Source organism: Syngnathus scovelli, chromosome 19 (genome assembly GCF_024217435.2).
Source record: "Syngnathus scovelli strain Florida chromosome 19, RoL_Ssco_1.2, whole genome shotgun sequence".
Taxonomy (NCBI): Eukaryota; Metazoa; Chordata; class Actinopteri; order Syngnathiformes; family Syngnathidae; genus Syngnathus; species Syngnathus scovelli.
Genome location: NC_090865.1, coordinates 358,908 through 369,124, shown reverse-complemented (window position 1 = coordinate 369,124; position 10,217 = coordinate 358,908). Strand labels below are relative to the sequence as shown.

Genomic DNA, 10,217 nt, shown 5'->3' with positions numbered 1-10,217 from the left:
TGGTACGCGGTGAATAGAATCACCTGCGCCCCATTGCAACAGGATGTTTGCGTTACCTGCGGAAGAAGAAAAAAAGCATTGTGATCACTTTGCAGCTCGTGATTTACGGCAGTGCGGCCTCAAGTCGACACGGCCACTTTGTTCCAGGGGATCTAAAGGGATCTCCAATCGTCCAGCTTCACAAAAATAGACTGGCACAAAGGCCCGTTTTGTGGTGCGCTCAATGGCTTGAAATAGTTTGCAAGGAGTGTTTGCGCTCGCTCCTGCAGACACAGCACACCTATTCAAAGAAAAGAAACAACTTTCAATTTCACCTCTTCCCTTACCTGGACTAGCCACGTCAAGTAGACACAAACTGGTGGCGAAAGTGTGAGGGTGAAAAGTCAAGCGAAGGTTGAGGTGGCCCATCCGTTCCAGCACGCATCCAGGCCAGAGCAGAAAACAACAGCGCTGTGGCAACACCCGGAAAGTAGTGCATGTGATAGCCTTGTTGCAAACCGTGACCTCATCCCTAACCCAACTCTTGAATTACGCACACGGTCAAAACAAGACCAAATAGGATGCCCGGAGTAGCGCTTGCTATTTATAAATGAAAGCAGTTGTCTGTCACAACAAAAAAGGGCATCACCGGCACGTATGGATGCGTGCACATGTCCATGGTCCAAATCATGCAGCGGCATCCAAACAAAGACCGGCTACCGAAACAGGTGAGCCAAGAACCCAAGTGTGGTGTCTCCTTACCATGGCAGGCTTTCCCAGGCCTCTCTGACAGTGACGTGACGCAACGTGGCCTCCTCATCTTTTGATAATACTGAAAAGGAATCCACTCCAAATCCGCCAGACTGATTTGGCCTTCAAAATGCTCTCTGGTTACTACCTCCGAAACCATGTTTGTCACATTCCGTCATCACGCAGAGTTGTGATAATAGCAGTCTGGTGTAAAAAAACAAAAAAAGTACCCGAGGGTCTTCCAAAGAAGCCCATCGGTCATTTGATCCTACAGAATGACATTTTCTTGATTTCTACGTCTCACAAACGGGATATTTGAACTGGAGCTACGGCGCTTCAAGCAGACGGTGAGTTACGACTCTCTTGACAGGCAGTCTGACAGCAGCCATGCTTTCTTTTGGTGCCATATGGAGCACCCTGGTGGGTGACCTGGATCCCACGGGAGACGGAGAACAATGTGGTCTGGACCACGGGCTTCTATAGATAGAAATCCAAGGCATTGCCCAAGGATGTTCATTGTGTGCAAAGAAAGTAAGTCTTTTGAGAAGCCATCTTCACTCTCTGATCCTGTTTATGCCTTTTTTTGTGGAATTCGTCTTTTCGAACACGACAAAAGCCACAAAATACCTATATACATATACTATATGAGAGGTAGTTATTTATTCATGTATTTAACACTGTGCTTGCTTTACAAATATTAGACTGTATTATTATGATATTGTTATACTACAAAAAAGAACCTCACTAGCTATTGTTCTTTTGATGCGCAAACACACAAGACCACCGATGGATCCAGGAGAAGACCTGAGTTTGTATCCGACCACATATTGAAAAGGCTCCACCTCCGTTCGGGTTGAAAAGGCAACTCCCTGGCTTATTTTTCCAAGGGCGCGCTTCGAGCACGGCTGACATTTCACTCTCTAGCACCCTCAAGAGGGAACGCTGGTTTTTTCAATCTGTCATTCGGTGTGCTGAAATTCTCGGAAAGATCTTTTTTTTTGCCTGCAAATAGGATTTGCGCCTCCGCTGGTTCCTCTTCATTCCTGGGAGCCGGACGCTTGCTGCTGCTGCTGCTGCTGCTGCTGCTGCTGCTGCTGCGATGACGGGCAGCCCAGCAGCTCAGCCGGGCACCCGCCGACGGCGGCCACCGTCTCCTCGGCCCGCAGGCACAACTCCTGAAGGAAGTTGGCTGTCTCCGTCACCAGGTCGCTCTCATCGTCTAACAGAGTTAGCGCGTGTTAGCGCGTGTTTTCATCTGGAAAGGACTAACAAGTGAGAGCACCTTTGAGCTCTTTCAGCCTGGGGGCCTCCAAAGCGGCGTTCTGCTCCTGCATAGCTCTGCACATCTTTTTGTGGGTGAACCAGTGGAGCTTTTGGCACGTCAAGCTGCAGTACGTCACCTGCGAGCCAGAGCAAAAAGCACATACGGCCAGAGTTCCTGTGTGAGAAAGAAGGCAGGCAGGCGGGCAGGCAGGCAGGCGGGCAGGCAGGCGGGCAGGCAGGCAGGCAGGTGGGCGGGCGGGCAGGCAGGCGGGCAGGCAGGCAGGCAGCCACGCAGGCAGCCACGCAGGCAGCCACGCAGGCAGGCAGGCAGGCAGGCAGGCAGGCAGCCAGGCAGGCAGGCAGGCAGCCAGCCAGCCAGGCAGCCAGCCAGGCAGCCAGCCAGGCAGGCAGGCAGGCAGGCAGGCAGGCAGGCAGGCAGGCAGGCAGGCAGGCAGGCAGGCAGGCAGGCAGGCAGGCAGGCAGGCAGGCAGGCAGGCAGGCAGGCAGCCTCACGCACAGATTTGCAGAGGGAGCAGCGCTTGTCGGCTCCGCGCTCTCCGCACGTGGCGCAGTAGTCGGCATCCGCAAAGGCCATCTGACCGGTCAGCGCCTGAGTTAAAACGGAGTAGGCCGTGGGATGGTTGCCCTGGAAAGCAGGCAAACGGACGTTGGCCGGAACCTGTTGCATTTTGCCGTCAGTGGCCCTCACTCACGTGATGTGGCCTCGCTGGTCTTGAAAATACCAAACTAAAGCGCTCTGTTATCTCCTTCACTTACAATGTGCAGTGGCGCAATGCTCCTCACCAGCTGCTGAAGCAGAGTGGTCTCACAGTAAGGGAACTTCCTGATGCACTCTCGAATGAATTTCTCCTGGTACTGCGGGAAGCCGTCGCTCTCTCTCCCCCTTAGAAGGCTGCGCGGCACGCCACATGAAATGGACCTTTAGCCACCAGTACACGCTTTGCCGACCTGCTGGCCGACCTGCTGGCCGACCTGCTGGCCGACCTGCTGGCCGACCTGCTGGCCGACCTGCTCACTCACTCACTGCCTCACTCACTGCCTCACTGGCTCACTGCCTCACTCACTGCCTCACTCACTGCCTCACTCACTGCCTCACCTTTTCACCAAGGCGTCCAACTTGTCATCTCGTCTCTGTAAGAAGGTGAGGCATTTCTGCAGCACGCAGCTGATGTAATGCATCTTCATGGCCAGCACCTCGTTCATGTCTTGCTGCTTGACGCACTGCTCGCACAGCAGGTCCATCACCTGGTAGCACTTCTCCAGCGCCCCCATGTCCACCAGAACAGGATTCTCCCTTACCAGCATGACGATCTGTCAGGTCAGAGTAGGGCGAACGGAGTCAGTCCACGGAGTTCCGTGCATTTGCAGGCCCGCCTGGCTCACCTTGACTGGGTTGAGGTTGGTTGTCATGATGATCTTGTGCAGGGGTCCCGCTAAGCCCGGAGGCAGCTTGGGCTCCCTCTCCAGCCCCTGAGGTCTGGTGTAGTACTCCAGCCTTGCCGGCGAAAAAAAGTTGTTGATGACCGTCACGCAGTCGTGCTGGCCTGCCCAAAAGAAGCACACCGGGACGTTTGGCTTCACGCTTCAGACTCCGGACCTGGGCTGGGCTGGGCTGGGCTGGGCTGGGCTGCTCTCACCTACGAAGGCTGCCATTTGCGCAGCGGTGCGACCCACAGAATTGACCACGTCTGTTTCCGCCCCGGCATCCAGCATCATAGACGTGATGTCCGTCTTGCCTGCGGTGGGAAAGTATTCAAAGTCTGGTGGTACGTATCATCGAACGCAACGGAGAGCGAGGTGTGTCTTTGTTTTTCCTTCTTCTTCTTCTTCACCTGACAAGCCAGCAAACATGAGAGCCGTGTAGCCGTACTCATGTTGGTTGCAGTTGACGTCAGCCCCGCGCTGCAGCAGCAAGCGACACATTTCCGATTTGCCCTTATAGGCCGCGTGCATCAGTGGCGTCATCCCGCACTTTTGGAAACAAATCACAAATACGAGTAAACGTAGACAGCAATTGACGAGCTAAAGAGGAAATGATCATCTGTTTGGTGTTAACGTAATACGACAGAATGTGTCCACGGTCGGTTGGCTTGAAGCTGTCTGTCACGCTCAGGTGGCACTTTGAAGGAGCCTGTGTAGTGGAGCCATTCTATTATCATAAAGCCCATGCCGGCCTCTCATGAGTCATCTCCATATGTCTCCAGCACAATGGAGAACATATGTCTGACAGGGTGCCTTAACCGGGCGCTGCGCAGGAAGACTTTTGCTATTTGCAGCTAAATGACTCATTCACCGCGTGAACTCAACTTCACTTTCACTTATGAACTACGTACATACATACTATATAGTAAATAGGTGTCATCTGCCTTAGTACCTCGTCCAAACAGTTGACCCGTACATCCTCGCTCGCAAGAATTTGGGCCATTTCTTGCACATCACCTGCGGACCAAAAACACAAGTACGCACGCGTAGAGCAAAAATGTAAATAATGCTTATCTTTCACAAATTGTTCTTATTTTTTAGAAATGGCAATTTACACACGTATATGCATTTCCCATCTATCTATCTATCTATCTATCCATCTATAGCTGGAGTGGAGAAGGTAGTATGTGCGTAGAATTGCTTTCCATTTTTTGGATCTAAATACGCCATAGAAAGCAATATAGCAATGAAGGCACAGGGCCCAATGCCATTTATGCAAAACATCTTGTTTCCTTGCAGGTAGACATTTGATTTCAATATGCTACCACTACCTACCCAGATATAAAATATGGAAGTACCCCGAGACCTTGCAAAGGTTCTACTCACCAGCCTCAATCACTTGCAAAAGTTTCTTCTCAGATGCTGTAAGTTGACCCTTGTTAGGCACAGCCATTCTTTAATTCTGCTCACTTGTTATTTAGGCGCGCTCCAGTCAATGCTCCGAATCTAAACGGCTGATGAAGGGCACCAAACAAAATGTAGGGCTGAGAGGGTGAGCTATGACTGGGTTAAGTGTTAAGTGTTGGGGTAGGTGTCTTTCTGATGAATATTTGAAGGGAATGGCAGGCAGGCAGGCAGGCAGGCAGGCCTGCCCGCTGGACAATAAAATGAATGGATGCTCCGCCCTATTTGTAGTTGTCAAGCGTCAAAGTGTAACCGGAAATAAAGTTAGCTTCAAAGTAAGAGAGCCTATTTGGCAAGGAAAAATTCCGATTACACAAACGAAATGAGTACATATCGACTGCATTTGAGTGAATTAAATGAAACATTTTATAAATCAAATTGTGATTTGATCTCATTTCCAAGATGGAAGATTACAGTCGACTTCTGCTACGTGATTCTGTCCTCACGATTTTTGTACTCACATCTATTATACGAGCACGTTATTTCGTCCATGTAAAATGGTTCTAAGCCTTAGTTCGGCCATTTGCATGTGTTCTTGTGATTCAAATGAGAGTTAGCGCGTCTGTAGTCATATTGAAATGACTTTGAAATGAATTGGTCTCACTTCCTGTTTTTGTTCCCACCCTCTCCATCTCCGTCTGTCTCTACGACGTAACGCTGAGCTGAGCTGAGCTGAGCTGAGCTGAGCAAGGTTTCTAGGCTGGACCTAGGCTGCGGGATCATCGCTGCTGAGACCTTTATGCTTGTCCTGATTTAGGCATCCTATTTCATATTTGCTCATTTCCTTATTTGTCCGTCCAAAATGGGTTGCGCTGGATTCACCTGCTCCAAGCACTCCCTGTGCGCGCTCAACATCCTCTATGTTGTGAGTATCCAGCCAACACATCATCATCACTCACACTGCACCATATGGATGGATGATATATGGCATCTTCACATGACTGAAGTTTCCAACGATGCGCGTGGAATATAGAAATGGAAAACGTTTAGTGATGAGGTCACCACGCACGCACGCACGCACGCACGCACGCACTTGCTGAATCAATGATTCACCGTGGAGCCTTGTCAGATGTTCATTGTGTGACTATGGAAGGGACAAAAAAGGCCGCTTGTTGGCTATTCTAGAATAGAGAATCAGCCTTCTGAGCTCATTTCCTTCCGTCGGCCTTTTGATTGAAATTTCAGGGGATGTTGTGCCTCTTTATCATTGTCTGCAATCTCACGCTCTGCAAGTTGCTTGGAAAAAAAAAACTATTCTTGAGCTACAAATGACATGCGAGAGTCTTGTAACGCAGGTTACAATTGCCAGTATAATGTTGAGCCAGTGCGAAAACCTTGAGAACGAGCCACAGCGGGGAGATAAACAGCTGCGTGACGAGCGTGCGTATCTGCTGTGCCACTTGGCTGCTGGGTTCAAAGGGAGCTCCGTTATGACTTCACCTAAATACTCGGCGTGGACATTGCACTTGCTGGGAACGCTCACCTGGAAGAGTCACACTAAGCACGAGCTTGCTGTGGGACACGTGTTCCAATTCCAGAATACAAAGAACTAGTCATTCCCTGCCAACATTTTGGACTTGCTGTCTGTCCACCTTGACAAAGCAAGTCACTCCACTGAAGATAGATTGTCTGACTGATGCGCAAAGAAGGTGCTAAACCTGTCCAAATGTAGTATGAGCTGGAAGGCCACATGGTTTCTCTATCATGCAGCTGGTGAGCCTGCTGATGATTGCAATCGCAGCATGGGGGAAGTGGTTCGGTCTGGTCTCCAGTTTCCAGGTAGTGGGGGGCGTCATCGGAGTCGGCGTCTTCCTCTTCTTTGTGGCGCTGGCCGGTCTCATCGGTGCCGTGAAGCACCATCAGGTCCTCCTCTTCTTTGTATCCTTAAGGTATAAAAAGAGAAGGCAAGCTGGCGTCCTAATTTGCTCCGGAAATGTTCCCGATGCTATTTAAAGCATTTTGCAAAAGCGACGATGCTTTGTCGTGTTGTTTGGGATGACTCCTTGACAATGACTCTCAGTACATGATCATCCTCTTCATGGTGTTTATCGTGCAGTTCTCTGTGTCCAGTGCCTGTCTGGCTATCAACAAAGAGCAACAGGTGAGTCCAAAGATGCGTTCCATTTCTGAAAAGCCGGCCGGTGGCACTTGCTGAGGTTTGGGCTCTGGCTCCAGGCTTCCTGTTCTGAGTTCTCATGCCTTCCTGTGCCCGGCCGGCTGCACTCTGGCTTCCTCCCACATTGTTCCAAAAACATGCATGCGCGTTGGGTTCGTTCCATGCAGTGGGAATTGAGATGGCCATTTTGCTTTTGAGTTGCTGCTATGCATCTGACTCGACGGATGCCGAATGCGCTTTCCCAGGATCATCTGCTGGAGGTGGGCTGGAATAACTCCCGCAGCACTCAAAAAGACGTGGAGAAGACGCTCAACTGCTGCGGCTTCCGACAGGTTGACCTCAACGCCACCTGCCCCGCCGTACGTTTGCTTCCTTGCCCGTCCGTCCGTCCGTCCGCTGAGTGGGCTTTCAGCCCTTGTGCTCTCCTGCAGGCTTGCTTCCCCAATCACTCGTGTTTGCCGTGCGCCGATAAGATCCAGGAACACGCCGATGAAGTCCTGCGTTTTGTAGGAGGGACTGGCCTCTTTTTCAGTTTTACTGAGGTGAGTAGGAAGTCACCCCCTACAAATAAATCTATGATATAGGATATATTGTCTCCTGCTGTCAGATTGTGGGCGTGTGGCTGACGTACCGCTACAGGAACCAGAAGGACCCCCGAGCAAACCCCAGTGCGTTCCTCTGAAAGCTGCTTCGCTGGCATTTAGACCTTCTTGACCTGTAAATATGCGGCAATGTGGTTTGATTTTTAAAGAGACGTAGTAACCTGCCACCCACCACGGGAACTGAAATGTCTCTTTCTGGAGATTCGGCTTTTGTGTCTTCACACTGCTGTCACTCCAATCCATTTAGTTAAGAACGTTCTGCTGTTTAATCACAAAGTAGATGGCCAGATGATTCCAAACACTGAATGCAATAATCTGCACCAAACACACGCGTGTGACTGAATTCTTCTTCTTGTATTATTTACACCATGTCTGCGAAAGTGGGATGAAAGAAGTGCAATGATGTGATATATGTATTGAGACTTTGCCATCTTGTCCTGCTTCCTTCCTTCCTTCCTTCCTTCCTTCCTTCCTTCCTTCCTTCCTTCCTTCCTTCCTTCCTTCCTTCCTTCCTCCCTCCCTCCCCCCCTCCCTCCCTCCCTCCCTTCCTTCCTTCCTTCCTCCGTGTATTTGGCCTTTTGCATGACTTTTGTAAATAAGTGTGTCAGAAGCGTCCGAGACTTTGTACTGTCCAACCGCAATAAAAGACTGAAGGAGTAAAAGGTGGTCTACTATTATTGTTTTGAGGACCCCCTACGAAACGCATATTATGATGACGTTGCGGATTTCTAGTCATGCCTGTGCAAATTGTATTGGCTGCAAATAGTCTTGTGACGTCCATAGTCAAGTTGACCAAATAGCAATTGTCTGGCTTTTATTACTAATACTGTTAGAAGAACTTGAAATGGTTTTCAACATTTTCAATTTTATTTGAAAGACAATGCGGGAAAGAGGAGCATTTCAGTGACAAAGAAGGTCTTTCCGCTGCTCACTGTTGAGGGCAGCTTCAAAGCTCCGACTTGAGGAGTTTCCTGGCCTTCTTCATGTTGCTTATCACTAAGAGAAGAAGAGAGATGCTTACATTGCACGTCCCTCACGTCAATTTGACGGTAGCAGCAGAGTTTCATCTCACATAGTTTGACGTCATTTGGTTCGTAGGCATACATGCGGTTGGCGTAGCGACCGGTCACGTCGGCCCTCACCGTCATGGAGGGGTCTGCAACATTGCAAAAGCAAAAGACATTCAGCTCCATGGATAAAGAAAGCTTTTTCGGAATTCATGGCACATTTTCATCATTCTGTGCTTTTTTTTTTGGTCATTGTTATGCTACAATTAGTGCGTGATGATTCGGAAGAGAAGACTGACAGCTGAAATGATGGATGAAATTTGCCATAGTTATGTCTTACCGACAAAAATGATTCTGGGAACATACTGTCCGTCTGGGGAGAGATGTTTGTCTGTGGTTTCATACTGTGCAAAAACAAAACCATCTTAATTCTTCACCATTTTAAATTTGCTTTACATGTCGGCATGTGTAACTTACCACCAAGTTGAGTACAACAAAATCTTCATCGAGGATTTTTTGGAGCTCATTGTCCTCTGCAAACGCTTTCTTCAGTGCTGCAGGAAGAATCAACAAAGAGTTGAAAGAGCCTTGGAACTTGCTTGAAGAAAATGTTTTGGAACTTACCCTGGCTGTGTGGACAGTCGTCCAGGTGAAAGAGGACCATCAAGGGTTTGTTCCTTGAAGGAGAAATGGAATGGAATGGAATGGAATGGAATGGAATGGAATGGAATGGAATGGAATGGAATGGAATGGAATGGAATGGAATGGAACGGAATGGAATGGAGGTGAGTTATCTCAAGCTAGTGACACCACAAATTGACAATCCATTTCTTACCTTGACCTGGCCCAGTACAGTCCTTCCTCGTACGTCTGAGCCCAGATCAACTGATCACCCCATCCTGGATGAAATGGAAAAAAAAATCAGTGTTGCCTTTTGTTTTTTTTTTGCTGTTGACCATTTTCCACCATTTACCTCTGGACAGAGTTTGAGGGACCCTCTTGCCTGTCTTTGGGGTATATTTGGCAAACGTAAAGGACGCAGCGACAAGCACCAAGAGGAGTGACAGGGACGTTTTGATCATCTTTGCAAGGTTACTGGAAGAGACTTGAAAGAAATACCATGACCATTGCGGTTCTTTGCAGAGTTTCAGCTTTCTAGATAAGAACATGTTCCAATCATGCTACAGTAGTCAAAATGTAGTCCTGAAACTTGATAACATCATTTTTCTTACCTGTGCTTGCTTGATCAGCCGGATGACTGTTCCAGGATCTCCTGTTTTTTTCCTCTTACCTGCTGTCTATTTAAGTAGCTGTCCGCCCACGGTCCCGCCCTTTCCCCCGCCTCCTCACCACCTCCGCGCTGGACTGCCTCAGCCGCCCAAAATATTCTCCACAGAAAATGTTACAATACATTTGATATCTGCATTTGGCAGTTCTTCCGCTTGAGTTCATTTGAGGATGTGGGAAGCAAATACGTACAGGGAATGTTAAATACATACACTTGCATCTCAATCAATCAGAATATCATCGAAAAGTTCATTTTGAAGTGGTACCACCCAAATAGAAGGTACGATGACTGGGCGCAATGTGATT

The 10,217-nt window shown here is 49.0% G+C and overlaps 3 protein-coding genes across 5 annotated transcripts; 1 reads left to right on the top strand and 2 right to left on the bottom strand.

The window, feature by feature from the left end:
• Positions 1-1,361: 1,361 nt before the first annotated feature.
• LOC125987165 (ankyrin repeat and MYND domain-containing protein 2) lies at positions 1,362-5,037 on the bottom strand. Of its 2 annotated transcripts, none has more exons than XM_049751307.2 (10): positions 4,822-5,037; positions 4,388-4,452; positions 3,846-3,984; positions 3,651-3,749; positions 3,397-3,557; positions 3,110-3,324; positions 2,770-2,905; positions 2,510-2,638; positions 2,012-2,129; positions 1,362-1,948 (listed from the first exon to the last, which is right to left on the bottom strand). In XM_049751307.2, exons 1-10 carry the CDS (start codon positions 4,886-4,888, stop codon positions 1,767-1,769), a joined length of 1,311 nt encoding a protein of 436 aa, XP_049607264.1. In that variant the 5' UTR covers positions 4,889-5,037; the 3' UTR covers positions 1,362-1,766. The 2 variants fall into 2 exon arrangements, with proteins under 2 accessions (XP_049607264.1, XP_049607265.1); XM_049751308.2 differs by having other exon boundaries at positions 2,797-2,905.
• A 507-nt stretch (positions 5,038-5,544) lies between these two features.
• Positions 5,545-8,292, top strand: tspan13b (tetraspanin 13b). The gene is made up of 6 exons (XM_049751328.2): positions 5,545-5,764; positions 6,610-6,777; positions 6,920-7,000; positions 7,261-7,374; positions 7,447-7,557; positions 7,623-8,292. The coding sequence occupies exons 1-6, from the start codon at positions 5,702-5,704 to the stop codon at positions 7,695-7,697; spliced, it is 612 nt and encodes a 203-aa protein (XP_049607285.1). The 5' UTR covers positions 5,545-5,701; the 3' UTR covers positions 7,698-8,292.
• Positions 8,293-8,462: 170 nt separating this feature from the next.
• Positions 8,463-9,903, bottom strand: agr2 (anterior gradient 2). 2 transcript variants are annotated; one of them, XM_049751331.2, is made up of 8 exons: positions 9,857-9,903; positions 9,598-9,729; positions 9,460-9,523; positions 9,249-9,301; positions 9,102-9,178; positions 8,965-9,028; positions 8,690-8,773; positions 8,463-8,613 (listed from the first exon to the last, which is right to left on the bottom strand). In XM_049751331.2, exons 2-8 carry the CDS (start codon positions 9,704-9,706, stop codon positions 8,564-8,566), a joined length of 501 nt encoding a protein of 166 aa, XP_049607288.1. In that variant the 5' UTR covers positions 9,707-9,729; positions 9,857-9,903; the 3' UTR covers positions 8,463-8,563. The 2 variants fall into 2 exon arrangements, with proteins under 2 accessions (XP_049607288.1, XP_049607289.1); XM_049751332.2 differs by having other exon boundaries at positions 9,598-9,779; positions 9,857-9,892.
• Between the last annotated feature and the right edge of the window lie 314 nt (positions 9,904-10,217).

Coding starts and splice junctions, on each gene's coding strand:
- LOC125987165 (XM_049751307.2), bottom strand. CDS start 4,888: ATGGCTGTGCCTAACAAGGGTCAACTTACAGCATCTGAGAAGAAACTT. Junction 3,750..3,845: donor CATGTTTGCTGGCTTGTCAG/GTGAAGAAGAAG, acceptor TTCCCACCGCAG/GCAAGACGGACATCACGTCT. Junction 2,639..2,769: donor GCATTGCGCCACTGCACATT/GTAAGTGAAGGA, acceptor CCTGCTTTCCAG/GGCAACCATCCCACGGCCTA.
- tspan13b (XM_049751328.2), top strand. CDS start 5,702: ATGGGTTGCGCTGGATTCACCTGCTCCAAGCACTCCCTGTGCGCGCTC. Junction 5,765..6,609: donor CGCTCAACATCCTCTATGTT/GTGAGTATCCAG, acceptor TCTATCATGCAG/CTGGTGAGCCTGCTGATGAT. Junction 7,001..7,260: donor CTATCAACAAAGAGCAACAG/GTGAGTCCAAAG, acceptor GCGCTTTCCCAG/GATCATCTGCTGGAGGTGGG.
- agr2 (XM_049751331.2), bottom strand. CDS start 9,706: ATGATCAAAACGTCCCTGTCACTCCTCTTGGTGCTTGTCGCTGCGTCC. Junction 9,029..9,101: donor TTGTTGTACTCAACTTGGTG/GTAAGTTACACA, acceptor GTTTTTGCACAG/TATGAAACCACAGACAAACA. Junction 8,614..8,689: donor ACCAAATGACGTCAAACTAT/GTGAGATGAAAC, acceptor TTCTTCTCTTAG/TGATAAGCAACATGAAGAAG.